General features: G+C 40.3%; 2 protein-coding genes across 5 annotated transcripts in view; one reads left to right on the forward strand and one right to left on the reverse strand.

The window, feature by feature from the left end:
• Positions 1-22,541, reverse strand: part of ANAPC10 (anaphase promoting complex subunit 10) — a 301,742-nt gene that overhangs the window by 45,594 nt on the left and 233,607 nt on the right. For 2 of the 3 annotated variants that reach the window (XR_013635694.1, XR_012158581.2), the window contains exon 5: positions 9,470-9,628. The exons of the other annotated variant lie outside the window; for it this stretch is intronic. The gene's annotated coding sequence lies outside the window, so the exon portion shown is untranslated. The remainder of the gene's footprint in view (positions 1-9,469; positions 9,629-22,541) is intronic. 3 annotated transcript variants of the gene reach the window in all.
• The window catches only part of HHIP (hedgehog interacting protein), an 87,405-nt gene that overhangs the window by 6,873 nt on the left and 57,991 nt on the right, over positions 1-22,541 (forward strand). For both annotated transcript variants that reach the window (XM_073341236.2, XM_073341234.2), the window contains exons 2-4: positions 407-602; positions 8,536-8,692; positions 9,492-9,693. In XM_073341236.2, coding sequence (XP_073197337.1) covers positions 407-602; positions 8,536-8,692; positions 9,492-9,693 — 555 coding nt within the window. The remainder of the gene's footprint in view (positions 1-406; positions 603-8,535; positions 8,693-9,491; positions 9,694-22,541) is intronic.

Genomic DNA, 22,541 nt, shown 5'->3' on the forward strand with positions numbered 1-22,541 from the left:
TGGAAGTTGTATTTTTCAGCATCACCTATAAGAGAAGTGGACCTAGGGCCTGTTCCTGCAGCCCTTGCTTATGCCAGTAATCCTTATTTATGTGAGTATTCCCACTGATCAAGAATTACTCACACAATTAAGAATTTGCAGGCTTGATTAGTGAGAGTAAATTAATTTGCATTTGGAAAGAGAAACACTTGTTAGTACTCTAAAATCTGAGGATTTATTGCATGTGATTCTCTTTCATAGTAATAATTTTGCACTTAGCATGGTGACTTAAAATATGGCACTTTTACTGATTCATAACTGTACTGGTTACATTAGCATGATTTACTTACATTATTTCAAAGAATCTTTTTGTATAAGACAGGGAAGTAGGTCATGTATTTATTTGTCTCTGGTTTGTGGCTTGCAGATATTTTCTGTTACCAACAACACAGAATGTGTGAAGCTACTGGAAGAAATCAAATGTGCACACTGCTCACCACATGCTCAGAATCTATTCCATTCACCTGAGAAAGGGGAAGCATCTGAAAGAGAACTAGCTCTTCCTTTCCTGTGCAAAGACTATTGTAAAGAATTCTATTATACTTGCAGAGGTCAAATACCAGGTAAAAACTATAGCAAAATAATGGACTAAAAAAAGATGTCTAAATTTAAATGCTCTCTATTGCTTAAGAGATATTGGATCAGATCCTGCAGTCCTCCATTGGGAAACCCCCAGAGACATTAAGGAGTGTAGAGTCAGGACCATGAAGGTAGATCTTTCCTATTCAAGTGAATATTTGGGTTTTTTTCTTCCCAGCCTCCTCTTGAATTTCTAGAAAACTCAGTGATATATGTTATAACTTTTCAAATCACCAGAATAAGTTATTCTCTGTATTGAAATTTCACTTTGTTCACCCAAAGCATAAAAACAATTAGCGAACCATAAAAAAGCTCTTCTAACTGATACGCTTTTAAAAAGTGAAAAAAAAGAAGCTGTAGTATAGTGTAGGTAGTATAAAGATGTTGAATATTTAAGGTGTCCTTTCCTGGTTTGGTAATCACATACATTTTTGTTTTTAAACATATGCACCAGAATTCAATGCCCACTGAAATCAGTGGGAGTCTTTCTACTGACTTCAGTGCCCTTTGAATCAGTTCCATTGATGCTGTAAACAACATGGGACCAAATTCCACCCTTAACTGACACTGAAGGGTCCTGCCATAGTCACGTGGTTTACCTTGGCATAACCAAAAGCGGAATTTGGCCCATGGTGCCTGTAGCCATCACACAAATGACTCTTATCACCTTTACACAAGATTGCCAAAATGCCCTGCAAAGGTAGTTGCATTTTTAAAAAGTTAAAATATTGTCTTAAAAGATTATGTTAAACAACATCATCAGTAATTACAGGACTAAAACATTTATATAATTATGATTGCCCTTTCTTCAACTGTTCCTCTCTCCTTATCCAAACACTGTTGGCACCACAGAAAAAAGTTGAACTAGTAGGATTTTTTTGAGTAGTGAAATTTAAAAGAAAATAATGTAGTTCTGAGTTAGGTAAGATCATGACAAACTTGCGAATAATCATTTATAACATGAACAGTTCTGTAAAACTGAGCTGTGTAATAGGTATGGCTTTAAGTGGGCAATGCTTTTATTGCTTAGGTACAGTATGTACTTTGTTTTCTTTGAACTCACAGGGATGCAGGACTTTTCTGTAGTGTTCTCTTATTGACTTGCAAAAACATTTTGAATAGAGTTGCTTTTTCCCTTTGGTGTGGTTTAACATGTATCTAAACCCATTCAAATATGAAAATATTATTATTGTCTTTATAAACTACAGAGATGTTTCTAAGGCTTTCTTAAACCAGCTGTTTCTTGCTCTTTATCACATTCCCCAGAGCAAAGCAGAATAGATCATAGTTGCCAAGACTGCCTGCCGAGCAGAGATAACAGAGTAGATATTGTAAACGTTTGGCCCATCCTGGAAGCCACCACAAAGAGTGTTTTTTTTAAATACAAGTTTGTAACTAACCCAAATGATGAGTATATTCTGCTGAACATTTACATCATCTTTTCATTAGAGTCTAAGTTTCCGAGAAAAATGCTCTATAGGGAACAAAAGTTAAGGAGGGAGGAGGGGGCAGAGAGGGAATGGGCTGAGCAGCACAGGAGCTACACAGCCTCAGGATCCTCACTCCCCAGATCAACATATGTGGTGATGAATGACAAATTTATTTTTCTACAAAGTTTGTGTATATGTAAAACTGCTGAAGTGCATCAAGATGTCAAGTGCTTTTTGTGACCACCCAGGTTGCCTTGAAAGATAACCAGATGAAAGCATAACTTTAGCACTGGACAGAGCACTGTGCTTTGCAGGAAAGAGCTTACAAGCTAGCTAGAATAGGAGTTTTCCTACATCAATCAGATGCTAATAATCATTCTAAATACTTGTTCTGAGAGTGGGCTGCACTAACAGAAAGTCGTTGCATACTTATGTCGGACAGGGTTAATTGATTTGTTTGGCAGAGTGGTCATTGGCACATGTATTAATATTTCATGAAGGTATTGAGATTCAGTCACACTTTGGGGGAAAGTGACCTATAGAATTCTAGAGTGTCCCTCAAAATATACATGTACATTTAAAAGCAAATTCATAGTTCATTTGAGTTTTATAATCCACGTATGAAATCTGTTTCTGCCACTTGAAAGTTTTACAAACTTGACAAGTATTGAAAAGACAAACAAAAAGAACCCACAACCTATGTTTCATTATTTAGATTGCTTGACATGAACGGCAAAGAACAGGTTCTTGTGAGGCAATGTGGCTTGGAGGACTGTGCACAGGGCTGGGAGGTAAACCGGTCTGAGTTCTAATCATGGCTCTGCCAGTGACTCAGTGTTTGGCACATAGCACATCATTTAATTTCTCTCCCTCAGTTTCTCCATCTGTGCAGTGGGAATAATACCCAACTACATCACAGGGGAATTACAAGGAGTAGTTATTGATGGCAAAAGTGCTTTTACTCCATAAAGTGATATAGGAAGGTTACGTATTTTATTGACAAGAGCTGGTGAGCAATTTTTGGTTGAAATTTCAACTTTGGAAAAAAACTATTTCTTTTTGTTAAATTGTAGTTTCATTTTCAGACCAGCTCTATTACTGACTAGCATCAGAAATCCATTCAGTTCTCTCTCCATCTGCAAGTCAAAAATATTAGTAGGTACTTAGCCTTATGGGACTGATTCATTAGAGAGTGGCTCCACAACTGCTCCATGGCTTGGGGAGAGGATTCTTTTCCATTCGTCCACAATGTATCCTCAGGTTTCAGAGTAGCAGCTGTGTTAGTCTGTATCTGTAAAAAGAAAAGGAGTACCTGTGGCACCTTAGAGACTAACCAGTTTATTAAAGCATAAGCTTTCATGAGCTACAGCTCATTTCATAGTGAGCTGTAGCTCACGAAAGCTTATGCTTTAATAAATTGGTTAGTCTCTAAGGTGCCACAGGTACTCCTTTTCTTTTTAATGTATCCTCAGTGCCCAAATCCAGTAGCCAAGCTGAAGATTTGCTACAAATAAGGGGCCTACATCCCTTCTTTGAATTAGAAATCACATTTTTCTTCACTTTTGAAGCACCAAATGCTATCATGGAAGCAAACTGACATTAGCTGGGGTTAAACAGCTTACCTGTCCCCTTGTGCCCATTATTCTTGTTTTTAACAGAAACTGGTTGAGGTGATTGTGTGCACATCCAGTTCCAGATGTTACCAAAGTGAGAATCTAGATGTGGAGTTTTAACCAAGTGGCATTCAAACCAAAATGGCAGAAATGGAGAATAATCACTCCCTGCACTGCAATTCCAGAAGTACTTCCACAGTTATTTGGTATTAGCCGAAAAATGTCCAGTGTGGAGGCTGCAACAGTTCCACACTGCTGCTGGGTGTATGCAGACCCATTACCATACACCTGAAAAATCCACTGGGATTAAGTTGTGTGACCACCTGACCTGGTAGTCTCCAAAGGTTTCAGCAGGGGGAGCATCTGGCTGGAGTCACCTCAGGAACATAGCTAAGAGTTGAGGAGAGTGAGGTGAGCATATTTTTTGTCAACAATTTCAGATGTGAATCTAGAAAGCTGTTCATTTATACCCCCCCAAAACTTTTCAAAATCCATCATCATGGAACAAAGAAATGACTAAGGGAAGTATTGTTCTGTTTCCTTGTGATTAAAAATATATATATTCTCTATCTCAACGAAGTTAGCAGGAATAAAGTCATTAGGTTAGATACCCAGGTGGCATAAATCAATGTAGCTCCATTTAATTCAGTGGGCTAGCCGTTCATCCTGTGCACAGCTCAAGAAAGAGGTGAGTGGCGTGTCTTCTGGACTTGACCTGTTCCAGGCATGGTACAGGCCCAGGATAAGTTAGAGCAGTCCAGGGGCTGCTTTAATTTACAGCAGGCTCCCCATGATTGTGGTGGGTAAAGGCTGGGGCCCGGATCAGAACCTGACTCAATCAGTCCACTGAAGACTCCTCTTTAAAGTTACAGAAAGGGAGAGGAGGCATACACTGAACAAGATGCCAAAGGAAAAGTTTGAGATATAGGAGTAACCAGAAAGTGATGGAGGTTACAAAAGCTGAGGAAGAATAAGATTTCAAGAAGAAGAGCATGGTCAATCAGTTGAAAAGCAGCAAAGAAGTTAGGCTGATAATAGTTGGAGATATAGTAGAAGATTTGGTCAGGAAGATGATATGATGGTGAAAGCTGTTTCAGTGGAGGGAGAAACCAGATTAAAAGAGTCTAGAAGGGAGATGAAGAAGAGGATTTCCAGACAGCACTTGTAGACAGTATGTTCAGTGAGCTTGGAAATGAATGGGAGAAGAGAGAATGTAGTTGGAGAAGTAAGTGGGGTCAAGGATGATTTTTTTTTTATGAAGAGGAAATTAGAGCATACGTTTAGTGTGAAGGGAATGAACCACTGGAGAATGTGGGATTGAGGGAAAACATTAAGAAAAGGAGAGTGGGGAGTAGGGAGATCAGGATGGGAAGCAGGGAAGAGGTTGCTGGGGCAGTTGGAGTGGTTAGAGGAGGAGAGGAAACAAGAAATCTCAGTTTTGGTGATGGGGGGAGTAGAGAGGGTGATTTGGAGGAGGAGTTAGAGGGAGAAGAAGAGAGGTCCCATCAGCTCTTGTAGATTAAAAAAAATCAGTGACACCCTGACCTTAGCGAGGTTGGAGCAATGGAAAGGTTTAAGGAGGGAAGCAAAGTTGCAAGAGAGGCAGCTCTGGTTGCAACTTTGCAATGGCAGAATTGAATGATAATGCAGAAGTGGTGCTTCTTGAATAGTGAGGTGGAAGAGCTGTAGGAGGAAAGAATAAATTTGCAGTGGTAGAAGTCAGCATGGTTGTGGGACTGCCATCCAGGATGTTCAGCTGGATGAGTTCAGGAGCAGAGGAAGTTGTTGGTGAGTGAAGCCAAGGCTGAGGGTTGGCTGGGTGACCTTGCAATAGGAAAGAGGGTAGAAGGAGTCAAGGATGATGGAAAACATAGTCAGATAGGGATGAAGGGTGGGATTGGGGGGAGGAGGGAAATAGTTTCTGAACCTGGAAGCTCCAACCTTTCCTAGCAAGTTTTGGATCCAGACTGGATCCCAAATCCACATGATGGGTTTAGATCTAGATTTCCTGACCTGAACAATCCTCAACTTCAGGGATATACAGACTGGGACCTTGAGATCAGATTCCTCTCTCTTTTTACCATTCATTTTTCAAATATAAAGAAATATAATGTCTGCAGGATCCTAGCAAAACAGGAGAAACTTAGAATGAGCAGAGAAAATTCATCACCACCTGTAAGGGTCTTTAAAAACATAGCAATAGATACAGAAATTCAGAGGGCCACACTTTACAGCCCTTAGGCATAAACCCCAGAGAAGTCAGTAGCAGCTGTGCTTTACTAAGGATAGAGTAAAAACTGCAGGATTTTGACCCCTTATATAATGTAAATATTTCTTTATTGGGACAGTTTTCATATCTGATCTAGTCTATGTAATATATGGCAGCAAAAATTTGTAAGTAATGCTTTCTTATTACATGGCAGAATAAAACCTAAGGGCCAAGTTCTGCCTTTTTATGCATGTGCCAGACTCCCATTGAAGTCAATGGGAATTGCACAGACATCCAAAGATAAATTGACCTTAATTGGATGGAACATATAGAGGGTGGGATTTTGAAAAGTGCTCAGAGTTGGCCTAACTCCATTAATTTCCATGGAGGCAGTTAGACCAACTCTGAGCATTTTTCGAAATACTACCCATTATGCACAATTGGAGTTGTCCTTATAGAGACACCATCTCTTTTTGACAACTTAGCAAGTTCATCCATTGACACTGTAGCATTTCAGAGTTCAGTTCAAACCCCAGTTTTTAAAAACAGAGTTATAGAATATGAAAAAGGAATGGGCTTATTGAATGGCAAAAACAAGTTCAGTACATTTCATACTTGCTTACATGCTAAAATACTTCATGATACAAATAGCCACAGGCATAAAGTCAATCACTTTATGTATAAGTAAAGAACATTCCATATGGCATAGGTTAAATGAGTTTGCATCTGACTGTTATTAGAAATGAACATACACTGGCTAAACAGTGTGATCTACACATACTCCCATTTATTCTTATTGAAGACAAAATTTCAGAACAAAGAAATGTGTCCTTAATAAAAATGGCATATTGAGCATGTAGTAATTCTACAGCTCCAAATGTCCATTGCACTTAGCTTGACTGTCGATTGTATGTAGAGAAAGAAATTACTAAGGGCTCGGTCATGCCCTCTGATGTCAAATAATTCAACATCAAGATTCTGGATTGTTTTGGGGTCTAGCTTGACAAATACAGAGCCTTGGAATACTGTTCCATGGTTATGTCACAATTAATCTTCACTTATTCCATATGAAAATTATGTATCTTTTTTCTCATGCATTTCTTGTGCTACTTCCTATAAATTAGAAACAGCCACTAGCTGCTGATATTTGCTGAATCTCCAAATTCATGCCAATGAAACCTTCATGCCACAACACACAATCACGTGTTCCAAATTTTATTTTCTATAACCCAAAGGCAGAATTTGGCCCCATTATTTGGAATTACCTGGATATTTATTTATTAAAGGAGGATGCATATGAAAAGAATACATGATTGTGAGTTGAAGTCCAAAAGTTTTATTGACATAAATTTGGGATAACTGCATTACTTACTTATATGAGAGTCATGCTGATGATCCCAACTGAGTGCCAATAAAACTTTTATCCTATATAATGAATCATTATTAATTCTGTATATACCATGGCCCATATCCTGACTCATGCAAAGTCTCCTTTTGCATTGCTCTGGCAGTGCAAAGGGAACTTAAAGATGTTCTAAACCAGACTACCTTGCTGATTTTATTCAAAACCCCACACGCTATATATAATGGGCTAAATTCTGCCTTCTGATGTACACATGAGCTTTGATAAAGAGGATTAAAAATGGGTGAAACTTACTAGAAATAGGTCTATGAATAGGCAGAAAGTAATAGTCTTGCTGTTACTGGAATGTATTAAAAAGTCAACAGCAGCACTGTTCTTCCTCATAGATCTCATTTCTTTTCTTTTTTTTCTTTTTGGTTTTCAGACTCCTTCTTTAAATAACCCCAAACCTAAAGAACTCCTTTCAGCTAAAGACAGTTTACAGAACCCATGCACACTTGCTTTAGATAGGCTTCAGGTATAGCTACAGAGCAGGATGCAGCACTCCCTCTTCTTAGGCCCTGGAGAGTGAAGAACTAGTCTGTGACATTGAACTTCAGGTTCTCCCATGGTAGTGCAGAGTACTAACCACAGAGTTGTAAGGACACCTGAATATAAATTAAGTTCTGTTTTATCCTTAGTCCTCTCTTTTTGAGACTACTGCTCATGCACCAGTTATACTGTCTGTCTTTTGGTGCCAATGCTTCATGAAGCTCTTAAGATATTGATATGAAGTTTTTACACCCTTTTATAAATCAATGGAAAGTACCATCAATTATTTCAATGGTAGTTAGCAGCATAAAAACAAAATGAAAACCAATACTCTGTAATATAATGTTGTTAAAATAATAATGCTAAGCGTCAGCTATAAACCAAAACAGCAAGAACAAGTTAAGTTAAGGCTGCAATAGCTTGAGCTTTACAACACATTGTCCTTTATTAGTCGGGTCTGCTGATGTCAACAGGTGCATGGCCACCTTAACTCTGAATTTTCTCTCATGTTTTTATGACTGACCCTTAGTATTATTTTAACATCGTTGTTTTTTTCCTGCTTAATCACATTGCAAATAATGGGTGATAGAAATAGAGAAGAGTAAGCCACAAAAGGTATTACTCCATCTATCTGTGTTTAAAGACAGAACTTTGTTTAAAGTGCTTATTTTTCCACTCAGAATATGACCCATTTGAACATTAGGTTGAAAGCACAAAACCTGCAGGCTTGGCAATACACTAAACACTTTTATGCTCTTTTACATTTTTAAGGGTTTCTCCAAACTACAGCTGATGAGTTTTGCTTTTACTATGCAAGAAAAGATGGTGGCTTGTGCTTTCCAGATTTTCCAAGAAAACAAGTGCGAGGCCCAGCTTCTAACTATTTGGACCAGATGGAAGAATATGACAAAGTGGAAGAGCTCAGCAGGTTCATAAAGATAAATGCTGTTTAATCTAAAAAAACTGACAAATCTTTGTGGTTTTCACAGTGAATCAGCTCAGTCTGTGCTTATGCTCAGCAGCTGTGTCCTCCAGATGTTATTTTCTTCTGCTGCTGTTTAAGTGCCTTTTTTTTAATCACATTAGCTTAGATACTTTTAATATGTAGGTTACTAACAGAGTATTATGAGCCAAGCTTCTCTGTGATTCATATGTACTTCATGTGTGTCATTTTGATCTGAAATTTATTACTAATAGTTTACAGCAGTATGGAAGTTCTCTCTACAATAATTTATTAGCAAATCTGTTTTTATGCATATGGCATTTTTTTCTCCTGTACATTTTCCACTATTGTGAATAAATTGGATTATGTTATTTCAGTACACTTCTCCAAAATAAGGAAAATTTTATCAAATTCTGAAGTCTTTGGGATTTGCAGTGCTTACTTTAGGAGAGAATTTGCCTATAAAATATTCACTTTCCTCTCTGTGAATTTTGCTCTCCCTCCCCGGCTCTCAGATCTCAGACTACTTTTCTTTAACTCCCAGCTATATAAAGCCAAATTTTGCTCTTGGCTGTACACAGGTTACTCTCATTGACTTCAGTAGGAGGGGCCACAGTGCATCTGAGGACAGAATTTGGCCTTTATAATTATCCTTGTAATACCACTTTTGGAACCTTGTATTGTAGTTCTCAGGGGCAATGTTATGTGAAGGTTCTGTGAACTGTATCTTTTGCAAAATAATAATAATAAAAAAAGTCTCACTGTTTTTCTCCGATTTCTTTAGAAAGCACAAGCACAACTGCTTCTGTATTCAGGAGGTTGTGAGTGGTTTGAGGCAGCCTGTTGGTGCAGTGCACTGTGGGGATGCATCACATCGTCTCTTTATCCTTGAGAAGGAAGGATATGTGAAGATTTTCACTCCTGAAGGGGACATAATTAAGGAACCGTTTTTGGACATACACAAGCTTGTTCAAAGTGGCATAAAGGTTGGAATTCTTTTTTATTTCTCTCTCATCTGCTTATATTTTAATCTAATTATTTGTTACCCTCCCTGTATGTGCTTTTCATTTAAAATCAAAATCATAGCGAGCATCAGCAATTTTTTTCAGGAAAATATTTTAATTTAAAGAAAAAGTATTCTAAATAGAAGATAAGGAGCAAATATGAAATATAGTAGAGTTCCAACTGATAAGGAAAGGGAGCATAATGAAGGAGTCTGCTTTCCTTGGTTAAGTAAAGGGAAAAGACTGATTATAAGAACTGTATTCATATTTTTCTCTGTGCTTTTAATTGTTTCCTCCCCTTGAATGTACCGGAGGATGTACAGCACCTGGATCACAAAGTTATCTCCACATTTACATCATTTAGGCCTGATTATGCTACTACTGAAGTTTGCCAAACTTTGGCATTGACTTCAGTGGGAGCAGGCTTGAGCCATTTAAGGAATTATCCCACTTGAATCTTTTGGTATTACCAGTGGTTATTGTAGAAGCATACAGAAGGGGGAGCTCTCACCACACCATCCAAGAAGGAGGGGGAGCTACTCTGTGTTTTTTTAGCACGGGGGAGCTGTGCTTCCCCTCCCCATTTCTTCAATCTCTGAGAACTACAAAAACTGCCCATTGTCTGTGGTATAATCTAAAATGTGCAGCACACAACCTGTACCCTAAAAATGTTATTGCACCTCTAAACGTATGCCTATATATTAGTGAATTTTTTCTAGTGCTGATCAAGCACAAAGACTACTATTGACTTTAATGGGAGCTGGAACAGAGCCCTGATGATTGGGCAACGATGTGATATTATTATTCCTGGAGATGTTGGTTTTCAAGGCAGTACTTCTAGATATGACAATAAAATCGTGGGATTAGTAAACTTAAGGGAATCCAAAGGCTACCAAGTGATATTTTAATCAGAACCCATCTATATTTTATTCCAGTATTTACTTATGTAAATGTTTATACTGATAACTCAGCTGAAATCCTACTATTGTGATACGTAAAATTGGAATTAAGCTTTAGAATCAGGCTGTGCATCAAAGAACTGCAATCTAACTTCATAAAAAGCATCCTTACCTGAAATAACTCATGGACTTGCTTTGGTGAAATGAAAAAAAAAATAATGAAAATGAGCTATGTTGATCTAAAGTATTTATTACACGATAAATAGGCTTTTTGTGCATCAGATACAATGCCAACAGGACAGTTTCAGATAGACCTTTCTGAGACGGTGTTTGGATAATTTTGGGTTTGTTTTGAAACAGAGGAATAAATGCAAAATACAGTAGTTTCTTTTAAAAAAAGAACTAATTTCTATGATTTTATGATTTATTGACCATTGCCTTTGTGCCTATGTGGATTGCCTTCAGCTACTGAGCTCCAAGACAAAAAAGAAGAAAAAAAAAGAAAAAATACTCAACAAATATAAAAGGAGCATGTTCTAGTATAATGTGGTGTTCTCAGTGTCTTTACATCATGGTGATGGGCATAATATTAAGGCCTAGTTACTATTATCAGAAATATACTAGACCGGGGTGGCCAACCTGAGCCTGAGAAGGAGCCAGAATTTACCAATGTACATTGCCAAAGAGCCACAGTGATACGTCAGCAGCCGCCCAGCAGCTCCCACCACCCGCTCCCAGTGTCTCCCACCCACCAGCAGCCCCGCCAATCAGCACCTCCCCCTCCCTCCCCGCACCTCCTGATCAGCTGTTTTGTGGGGTGCATGAAGCTCTGGGGGGGAGCGGGAGAAGAGAGGAGGCAGGGCCTGTGGCAAAGCCAGGGGTTGAGCAGTGAGCACGCCCCGGCACACTGGAAAGTTGGAACCTGTAGATCCAGCCCCAGAGTTGGTGCCTATACAAGGAGCCGCATATTAACTTTGGAAAAGCTGCTGTGGCTCCAGAGCCATAGGTTGGCCACCCCTTTACTAGACAAAAGCACCACAATTTTCAAAATTGGGGCAGTCTCCTCTGGGTCTATATTGAAGCACCCGAATAAGTGGCTTGATTTTCAAGGTGTGCCGAGCACCCAACAGCTCCCGCTAAAATTAATGGAAGTTGCTAAGTGTTCAGCACTTTGAAAATTAGCCCACTTATTTAGGCATATAAATACAGATTTAGAGACACTAACTTTAGGCTCCTTTTATTTCAAATCTTGGCAAAGTGTTTATAAGTATGAGTTTGGGATGGCTGCATTATTGATGAGTGGTGAAGTAAACACATGTGAGGCAGTCAAATGTACATGATAACTGCAATTTATGACATGGTTCTGCAGTTTATCACATGGATATCACCAAACCATGTGTTGTGAATACTCACACAAGCACTCCTATACATCTCTTTTCACATACATACTGTATACACACATATACTTCACTTGGTTCACACAGTTCACACCCTCTCAAGCAAAGTTGTTACTGGGAATTATAGCAAATCATTATGGGCCTGCATGTGTTTGCATATGTCCTAGAAATACTGCAGCAGTTAGTTGTTGTCTAATGTCGAGACATCTTTAATAAGCTAAATTAAAGGTTTTTAAAAAGGTAAGCAATGAATAGCCAATTCTAAAGCACAAACCCAGACTTAGCTCTTTGTGCCTACATATTGCACACAATGGAACAAATTCTCCTCTTGGTTAATACTAGTACAACTCAATTAATGTCAATGAAAAGCAGAATTTGTCCAAATAAGTACTTTAGTCCACTATTTAGCCAGTGCAAATCAGACCATTAAATAATTTCAGTTAATTCCTAGATGATTTACACTTATGGCTTTCCGGAGAGCACAGTGTTAAAAAAAAAATGTTAGTGTGGTACATTAGGAATGAATCACCCTTTTGTCAAGAATCCTCTCCCCCCGGCCTGTCCAACCTTTCCATAGTCCTGACTGACTCATTCCATTTGACCAATCTACAAAAACGGGGAGATCAGTCAGCATTACAAAAGTCATCACCATAGAGCCAGTAGTGCTAATTTAGCTGGAAGACTGGAACCAAAGGAAAGACAAGCAAGAAACCGAAGGCGGTCCAGTTAGAGGGAATGATGGGTGTTCTAGTGCTTTCTGGTGGTGGGGTCTTGAATGGGTGGAGGCCTTTTTGCATTCTGCAGAGGAAGAAGGAAGGAGAAGTAGCTGGAAGCAGGACACTAGCCGATAGGTGGGGAGAGGAAGGCAGGAGAATGCTGAAAATTAGTACACGCAGCTTAACTGCGCTAATAGTTATATAAAACACCCAATAACTTGAAAAAGTAGAAGAGAATAAATAAAACCAAATATTCCCTAATGATTATTTTAAAACAGTTCTCAACCATTTTTTACAGTGTATATCATTATAACAGAACATCCTGTGGGCCACCTCCCTTCTCATTCCGAGTCACACTAATCACCTTCCTTCCCATTCACAGTTACATAACATCCCTGTGGCAACTACAGACATTGTTCACATATAAAAATAATATCAGGGATAATAATACCTGATTCTGGCAAAATGCTCTGGAAGGGAGCAATATGTAAAAGGCTCTAACGTTGCACTTTAACTTCCCTGTTTAGACCCTGCTGGCACAATCAAAAAGATATCTAGTTCATGTTAACGTAATCCCTGTTTCAATTTTTTTAAATGCAGAGTTATTTCTCCAGAATCTTTACAGTCTGCATATTTTGCTAATTAGTGCTTCAGGACATTAGTATGCAGATTACTGACATCATTGACCATGAATGGTTCAGGTCTGTTGGGGCATTGTAGCTGTGTGTGGGCTGTCTGAATAAGAGCTCTCTTCTCTTTACAAGACAAAAGGGGGTTAAACATGTTTAATTCGCACTAATGTAACACTAATGGAAGCGGTCTGTGTACATTTTTGTTACAATGAGCCTGATTCTCTCCTTACAGAGTAACTACAGTGAAATCAATGGAGTTTTAGTAATGAGAAATCAGAATCACACCCAAAATGTGTAGGTGCAGTTTTTTTCTAATGGTGACATTTTGGCCTTTTTTTTTTTCAAAATACCAAAAAAATGGAATTTTCTCAGTTTTTCCATCATTTTCATAGATTTTAAAGAAGAAACAACCATTAGATAATCTAACCTGACCTCTTGTAGAACACAGGACGTAGGATTTTCATCCAGTTACCTGTGCATGTCACATGAAGATTTCCCTGTGAAATGAATAAGAACTGTTGACAATTTGCCTCCCACCCACCGCCCAATTTTGGGTTTGGTGTAACTAAAAAACAATATTTTCACTTTTTGATAAAAATGCTACTGTGTTAGGCTGTGTGTGTTACATTTTATTTTTACAACCAAGGTTTAACCTCCCTGAAAACAGCAGTTTAAAAGATTTCTGTTTAGTTTGTATTTATATCTGAAAGATTGAGGGCTTGTCTAGATACCGAGTAACAGCACAGCAAGCCAGAGTGTGAATATACAGAGCATCAGCTTGCCATGCACTAATTAATGGTTTGGACAATGCTATAGCACAATAGACAAGCCCTGACAAACACTAAACTCTAGCCACTGTAACAACATTTCCTCCCCCCCGGTTTTTTGTGGGTTTTTTTTAAACACATTTATATGGTCATATTTTACCTGGTGAAATGTGATATTTATATAGTGATTGGGTGAATGACAGGTAAGAACAATACCTTTGGAAAGGGTCTAAAACATGGGCTTGATTAAAACAGCTCCGGTTTAGAAGGATACAGGCAAAGTTAATGATGGGCCTGATCCCTCCCTTCTGTTTTTACAGGTGAAGTGGAAATGTGGGGGTAGTCAGCACATATGACAGCTACAGAACAGCAAATCTATAGCATCTTATTCTATAGGCTGCCATAGGCCATTCAGAGGATTACTCTGAGGTTGGAATTTTCACAGTTCAGGGCAACTGCACCTGTACCTGTATTTCCCCCTTCATGGTCCAGCAAGGCACCTACTGTTAGGCTTCCAGCTCCCCAGTCATCACCTCTCTTCACTCCTGACTGGAGTTTTTCCAGGCTGTACAGTTCCCTGCTTTACACTGTGATATCCCCAGTAAGCCAGACTGACTAAACAGGCCAGCGTCTGTAGTTTGTTTCTCCTCAGAGGCTATGAACAGTTGTATCCATAGTTATGTTACCACACAGCCTTTTCTCAGCAAGCACATTTATTCTCAAGGTGAAAGCATTACAGAGAAAATGTATTAAAAACAATAGAGAACCTATTAGCATGCTAATAAGCTTTTCAGAGATCACCCACATTCCGAGCTCCAACAAGGGCTCTGGTAGGAGTCAGTCCTTGAAATTGCACATGGAGGTTTTTCTGTGGTTACAAGTTCGTAACCACTTTAGTTCAGAAGAAGAACACATATGCATAGGTTAGCTTTCCTTTATACAGCTTGGGTCTTTGATCTTCAGAGACCGTGAATAGGTAATCAGTCAGACAACAGGTCTCTCCTCAGGATATACCTTCAAAAGGTTGGTCCAGAGGTGGGAATTTGCATTCTCTCTCTCCCCAGGTATTTCCTAGGAAACACACTTAACTTTGTCCAAAAATGTCCTGCTTGTCTGGCATACTGTTTAAAATAGTCCTTCGAAGCTCCTAACACTTCCTAGGGTTTACACTATCCACGAGAAGGTATGTACAATTCCACAATAATACATAAATTTTGCATGTATAATACAATGGACTGCAAAGCTAGTTGAACTTAATTCAGTAATATCTCTCAAAGATATTGCAGGAAATTGCCATATCTGTCACTGGGATGAAGAGGAGGAAGCCCCCATATGTGGCATGCTCCCCTTGTACAAAAAGCAAATAGCCATGAACATTAGTGGTGGTCTGACTAGTATTAAGACCCTGACTATGGCAGTGGTGGTCAGATCCATGAATAGAGAAACAGTGTATAGGTATGGTGAAGCCAATGACTATATTGTCAGGGAATGAGCCATACTGCCAGTGGTACAGAGTGCAGAGGTGTTTTTGCTCCTCTGATCTGCTTGGTGATCCACACAGTGGAGTTTCCTGACCGTGCCCATTTCCCCTTCTGTGAAGCAGCTAGCTTCAACACACGAATGGGATGATCCGGTGGATTTTTCCCAGTTGTCCCCCTGAAGATTTATAAATATAAATGCAAGTTAAACAGAAAAGAATGGTACAACCCATTATATATGGCAAGGGTTCTACTGCACCATCAATTTTTAATCTACATTGCCATCAATAGGCATTTCTGCTTAAAATTGATGGCACATTATGGTCAAGTGTGTTGAGTGAGGGGAGTTAATTCTGAGGGTTTTAATCAAAAGAAAAGGGGGGATATTATATGCACTCAGATGTACACATTATGTTAGCATAAGTACATTAAGGCTGAGTAAATATTTCATCATAGCCCAAAGACATACTGCCTAAACCTGTCTTCTCAAGTGAGGATGGTGATGGCCTGAACCTTAAGGAAGACTTCTCAATACACAGAGACCCAGAATTCATGGGGAAAGAAAGTCCATACCCTGGGGACACTGGCCAGAAGCACATTCCCAACTTGTCTCTGCAAATCTCTCAACCACTAATCCTCACTGGCAGCGTGGCTGGCAGACATGCCCTGCTACCATAATATTTCCTAATTTGGCCATCCCCTCTTCTTGTCTTTGGAAGCCTTGGATGGGGCTTAATGCAGAAGCTGGCTACCTCCAGTATTTTTCAGGCATATTTCATTCTGGCCACAGAGTGGGAACTCCTTGGCTCTCCCACCTCTACCCAACCATGATATCTATTATGGGGAGCCTCCAGTGGGTAGTGCTTGTGTCAAGGGGCAACCAAGGGACTTGGTGGCAAGAGTGGCCTATCATATAGACTCTTATCTTGTTCCCCTGATTTTCAGCTCCATTTTTTGGCCTGATAAAACCAGTTTGGAGTTACAAAGCAGTATTCTACATGTGTTCCTTCCAAGTTCTATAACAAGGACAAAATTTACCAAGAAAACACGTTTTCTGATTTTTGTCTTGCATTGATTTTCACAGCATAGTTTTATCTTAAGATTTTTTAACTACTGATCATCTAGTCTGACATCTTTCATATCACAGGCCACTGATTTTCACCCAGTTAGCCCTGTTTTGAGCCTAATAACTTGTATTTGACTAATGGATATCTTTCAGAAAGGCATCCTGTCTAGATATTAAGATATCGAGAGGTGACAAATTAATCCATCATTTCAGTTTTTTCCAGTGGTTAATCACCCTCACTGTTAAATATTGGTGCCTAATTTCTAATTTGAATTTATCTGGCTTCAGATTCCAGCCACTGGTTCTTTCTCCATAAGATTAAAGAGCCTATTAGTACCTCACTGTGGCAAATTGCCGGCACTTCTATGATGGGTCTCGCGTTTTTTGCCCCTGAACTGGGGTACTAATTGCCCCACTAGTGTTCTAGAGGAGGGGAGTGGAGAGGAAGGGACCCAGGCCCGGCCGCTACTCCGGGTCCCAGCCCAGGGTCCCTAGGGATAGCAGTAAACCACTAAAACTAGTGGTTCCTTCCCCTGGGCTACTTCCCTCTCCTGCCCTTCAGCTTGTGGGGCTTCCTGCCCCCCCCCTGCACAAACCAGGTGTCCCTTTACCTAGGGTCTTGGTCTTCTTAGCCCACCGTAGCACTTCTCCAAACTCTCCTCTGCTTCCCTCCAAACTGCTCTCTGCTCCAACACCAATCCACTCTGCTTCAACACCTCCAACCTGCTCTTTGCTCCAGTGCCAATCCACTCTGCTTCAACTCTTCCTCTTGTCTGATTGAAGCAGGGAGGTTTTATCATGTGACTGGCTTAAGGTGCTTTAATTGACTTCAAGTGTTTTAATTAATTTATAGCAAACTTTCTTCCCTCTACAGGGAAGAAGTCTCCCTTCTAACACTCTCCTGCTGCCCTCTGGCCATGCTGTATCACACTCACCATGAAGATACTTATACAGCTTCATCTCCTCATGAAGATATTTTTACTGTGTAATCAAGTCACATCTCAATTTTTTTATTTTTTATATTTTTTTCATAAGCTAGACAGATTGAACTCTTTAAGTCTCTCACTGTAAGGCATTTTCTCCAGCACTCAAATTATGTTCATGGCTCTTCTTTGAGCCCTCTCCAATTTTTCAACATACTTCCTAAAACGGACACCAGAACTGTATCCAATATCAGTCTCACCAGTGCCATATACAGAGGTAAAATTACCTCCCTACTCCTACTCACTACTCCCCCACGCACTACATCCAACGATCTCATTAGCCACTTTTTGCCACTTCATCAACAGGAGGCTCAAGTAGAGTTGTCAGGTGTCTGGTTTTCAATTGGAACACGCGGTTGAAAAGGGATCCTGGCGTCTCCGGTCAGCACCGCTGACTGGGCCATTAAAAGTCCAGTTGGCAGTGCAGCAGGGCTAAGGCAGGCTCCCCGCCTCCGTGCAACTCCCTGGAAGTAGCCACCATGTCTGTCCCTTAGATGCAGGGGTGATCAGGGAAGCTCCACGTGCTGTCCCCATCCCCAGCACCAGCCCCACAGCTCCCATTGGCTGGAAATGGCGGCCAATGGGAGCTGCAGGGGCAGTGCCTGCGGGTGCGGGCTGTGCTCAGAGCCACCTGACCACACCTCCATCTAGGGGCCAGACATACCAGCTGCTTCCAGGAGCAGTGTGGAGCCAGGGCAGGCAGGGAACCTGCCTTAGCCCTGCCACGCTGCGGTCTGGGAGCCACCTGAGGTAAGCGTGACCTGGCCAGAGCCTGCACCTCAAACCCCCGCCCCAGGTCAGAACCTACCCCCACACCCTAACTCCCTCCTGGACCCAATCCCCTGCCCCAGGTCGGAACCCCCCCCACAGTCAAACTCCCTACCAGAGCCTGCATCCCATACACCCGCCCACACCCCAACCTCATACCCCAGTCTGAGCCCCCTCCTGCGCCCAAACCCCTCGGCCCCAAACCGGAGCCCCCTCCTTCTTATCCCTGGCCCCACCCCAGAGCCCACATGCCCTGCACCGGCCCAGTGAAAGTGAGTGAGGGTGGGGGGGAGCAAATGACAGAGGGGTGGGGGACTGGAGTGAGTAGGGGTGTGGCCTCAGCGAAGGGGCAGGGCAAGGGTGTTCGGTTTTGTGCAATTAGAAAGTTGGCAACCTTAAGCTCAAGTGGCATTTCTCATCCACTAATTGCCCCTAAATCATTTTTATTTTATTGTAGCATTCGAGGCTTTAACATATATCTATTGATTATGAAGTTATAGAATCAGCGACAGGACTGTATTATAAGCCAAGCAATTCCATTTCAGCCAAAGTGTCTGAAGTAGAAATCTGAGTGAAATGGGTATCCTTAAAACTGCCTTTGCGGAGTTATCACACCAAGTTATATTGTATGGAGATCAACTTTAAAACAAAACAAAACACATAATAATCTTTTAATAGTAAGACTAATGAAAACACCAGAATAAAAGGGCAAAGCCTTTGAGGCCTCTACAAAAAAAAAAGAAAACCCCAAAAGAGAAAACACATGTCAGTGAAATGATGCTGATGATAGGCTGTTAAGTATATATGAGCTAGACGCCATGATCTCAGACACCTTCTGCTCCATCCCCCGGCTATGAATCTTTTTTCCTTGTCATAATGGCTTAAATTTTAATAGAAAGTTTCCATAAATTTAAACCACATATGTGTCTTCATTTCTTTAAACCATCAAATTACCCAGTAAGACTGTCTTTACACACTTTTATAATTTCAGAGTTTTTGAAGTTTTTGATATTCTTATAAAGTTCCTTGTAATTATTTTAATGGCCAATACTTTTCTGAAGTTGTTACAGTGAATGCAGATGTAAATGTCAGTTTAATTGTTTTAAGAACACATGCTCCATTTAAATTATTGGATCACTTCTTATGAACACAAAGTCTAGATCTACCCTAACAGTTTAACTGTTCGGTACAAGTACATTAAAGGGGACTGGCAGGTATTAAATAGGCTATCTATAAGGTTGGGAGTCAAATGCTCCAAATATTCCAGAGCTGCTCAGGGTGGCTGGACACTCATGAAGTGAGCTCCTTGCCTCCACAAACATCTTTAAACAGGACCACAGGGTTAGCATGTGAAACTTTTATACTCTATCTCTTGGCGTCTTTAACTACATGACTACTCAAATAATAAAATATAATACTGTGCAAGATATCTCTAAAACTTTAGATACAAGTTATGTATTTGCAGTTGTTACACTGAATTGAAGGTGCAAATGTACCTTTAATTATTTTGACTATGCCTGATGAGTAAGTCATCTTGAGAATTGAAGGTTATGGTCCTGATTCAGCAAAGCACTTAAGTAAATTCTGAACATTAAAAAAGTGCTAGGGCTTAAGCATGTTCTTGAATGCTTTGCTAAATCATTGCCTGAGGCATATTTTGAGTCCTGAATGGACTCCACAAAGATCACATGACAACTCCTTTTTTAACCCCTTTTGCATCTGACAAGATGAGGGCTATTTCCATTCCAAACTTTAGTTTTCATCTCTCAGCTGAATTGGCAATAGGGCTGTTCAAAAAAGATTACAATAATTTTTTATGAGAATCCTGGGGTTTGGATGGGGTTTTTTTGTTTTTTTCATTATCTTTGTGCTCAAAAGTACCTGAAGAGTTTTGCTCAAACTCTGTAGAAAAAGTCACTCTTGGACAGAAACCCAACTCAGGAAAATTTTAAAATGTTCCAAACAGTTTAAAATGAGGTGTGAAATGGAACCTGTTACTCAACCTTAATTAGAGAAGTTGCTGCCACTTCCATTATATTACAGGCCTATACTATAATCAAATGGCTGACAAAGCATTTGACCAAGATTAGTTAAAACTTGAGAACAAATATGATTTTTTAATAAAATCAGTTTCATCCACAAGTTTACTGCATCATCTCCTTGGTTACTCTGGGACAGACACTAAGTATCCAAAAAGTATTTTTGCGTAAGATGTTATATTATTTATAGCTCTTGAATCAAAAGGTAGAATATTATAACTACTTCTAAAGAATCTAAGGAGCCTCATAGCTACTATGAGAATGGGTACTATAGAAAAAAATAAGATAACACAATAAAGTATTTTATAATCAGTCTGTTTATGAGTAGAATTGGATTATTTGTTATTCTCTGGCTTCTGTGCTCAGATATATGTTTGCCCAAAGCTCTTCATATACACCACTGGACAGTGGTATAAATACGTGTGCTTGTTTTTGAATCAGGCATATGGGCCATTTTCTGACCTCAGCCAATGCACATGCTTTCTAGTGATATCAATGGGCCTTCTGCTACTGATAGAGGCAGTAGACACCTGGGCAGAATTCACACTGATTTTAACATGCAAGTATCACTAAGCCCCTCACCCTCTCTTTTATAGGAATAACTCATGTAGGAGAGAGGAAATTCCAAGTGTCAAAGCAAGGAATTTCCTGTGAATTCTTACATTGGGGGAAGGAGGTTAATTGCCCCACTTCATTTTCCCCCAGGAAAATGTGGGTTTTGTGTATTAACCCATGGTTTACAGCCAAGAGCTGTAGGAGGCAAGGGAATTGGCACAAATGAGCTTGCTGCCATTTTGCCATCTGACTTTACTGATTCTTGCAAAAGCCACAATTCTGGTGGCTACAATCACTATCCCTAGAATCTCCCTTCCCCAGGAGTGTAAGTTTTCCACAGCAAGAGGGCTGTATTCCTCTGCAGGCATTGGAAAGGGAGTGAGGACTGGAAGAGCCACCTGAGTCTCCTCCCTCTTCCAACTTCATGGGGCTAAAACTCTGCACCATCATTCTCTGGGCTTTTCTTGGGGGAAGTGGAACTCTCTGCTCCTGAGAGACCAGGCTGCTGTCCGCATGTGGGGAAATTCATGTAGTCCCCTAAAATAACAATGCTATACTGTGAAATACAAACATGCAGCGCTATCCATCTATGCCAGTTGTGCAGGATTTCTTCTTCGGAGCCAGCAATGTAGGTGTTTGGTTTTGTTTGATTCCACAATTCATACCACCTGGAGTCTATGTTTTAGCTGCCACCTTGCTTCTACATTCTCACCACAGGAACCGTGTTAAAACCTCTGTAAGATGTGTGCATAGCCTCGAGGGGAATAAAATCGACGACTAGCACATGACAGAGATACACGGTGGAGTACTGTTTTGGTTCTCTGGAATGCCTCTTGATTGGAAATAGGAGTGTTTTGGTTGTGGTAGGGGACAGGTTGAGTTGCTACTATTACAGCTGCTTTCCAGGTCCTACTTTGTGCCTACACAAAAACCACCTCAAGCACTATTGTTGTGCCTCATCAATCCACTAACAGACTGCTGGGAGGGAAGTAATAGAAACACTCCTTGGCAGCTGCAGGCTGACAAACTCCAGCACAGAGCTGAAACAAAGTTACTTCTTCGAATCACATGGGATTCTCAGGTTTCAGAGTAACAGCCGTGTTAGTCTGTCTTTGCAAAAAGAAAAGGAGTACTTGTGGATTCTCAGTAATTCAGGAGGTCAGGATGGGAGCAGGCAGGCAGGCTTTGAGCACGATACCCAACATTTCTGTGGCCACACCCCATCTTTGACCTGCACACTGGGAATCACAAAGTAAAGGCAGCCTGCAGTTTTGAATGCCTTGCCAGAATTTGGACAGAAATTTGGGAAGGAAGTAGTGCCTAGGAGGCACAAGTAGTCCATTCCAAAAATAAGGACAATTTTAAATATAAAACAAAAAGAATGTCACTGTTTAACGAAAACCTTGAACACAAATAAAATATTTTCCCCCTTAATCAGATACTGGACATAAGAACATAAGAATGGCCATACTGGGTCAGACCAATGGTCCATCTAGCCCAGTATCCTGTCTTCAGAAGTGGCTGGTGCCA

Source organism: Lepidochelys kempii, chromosome 4 (assembly GCF_965140285.1).
Source record: "Lepidochelys kempii isolate rLepKem1 chromosome 4, rLepKem1.hap1, whole genome shotgun sequence".
Taxonomy (NCBI): Eukaryota; Metazoa; Chordata; order Testudines; family Cheloniidae; genus Lepidochelys; species Lepidochelys kempii.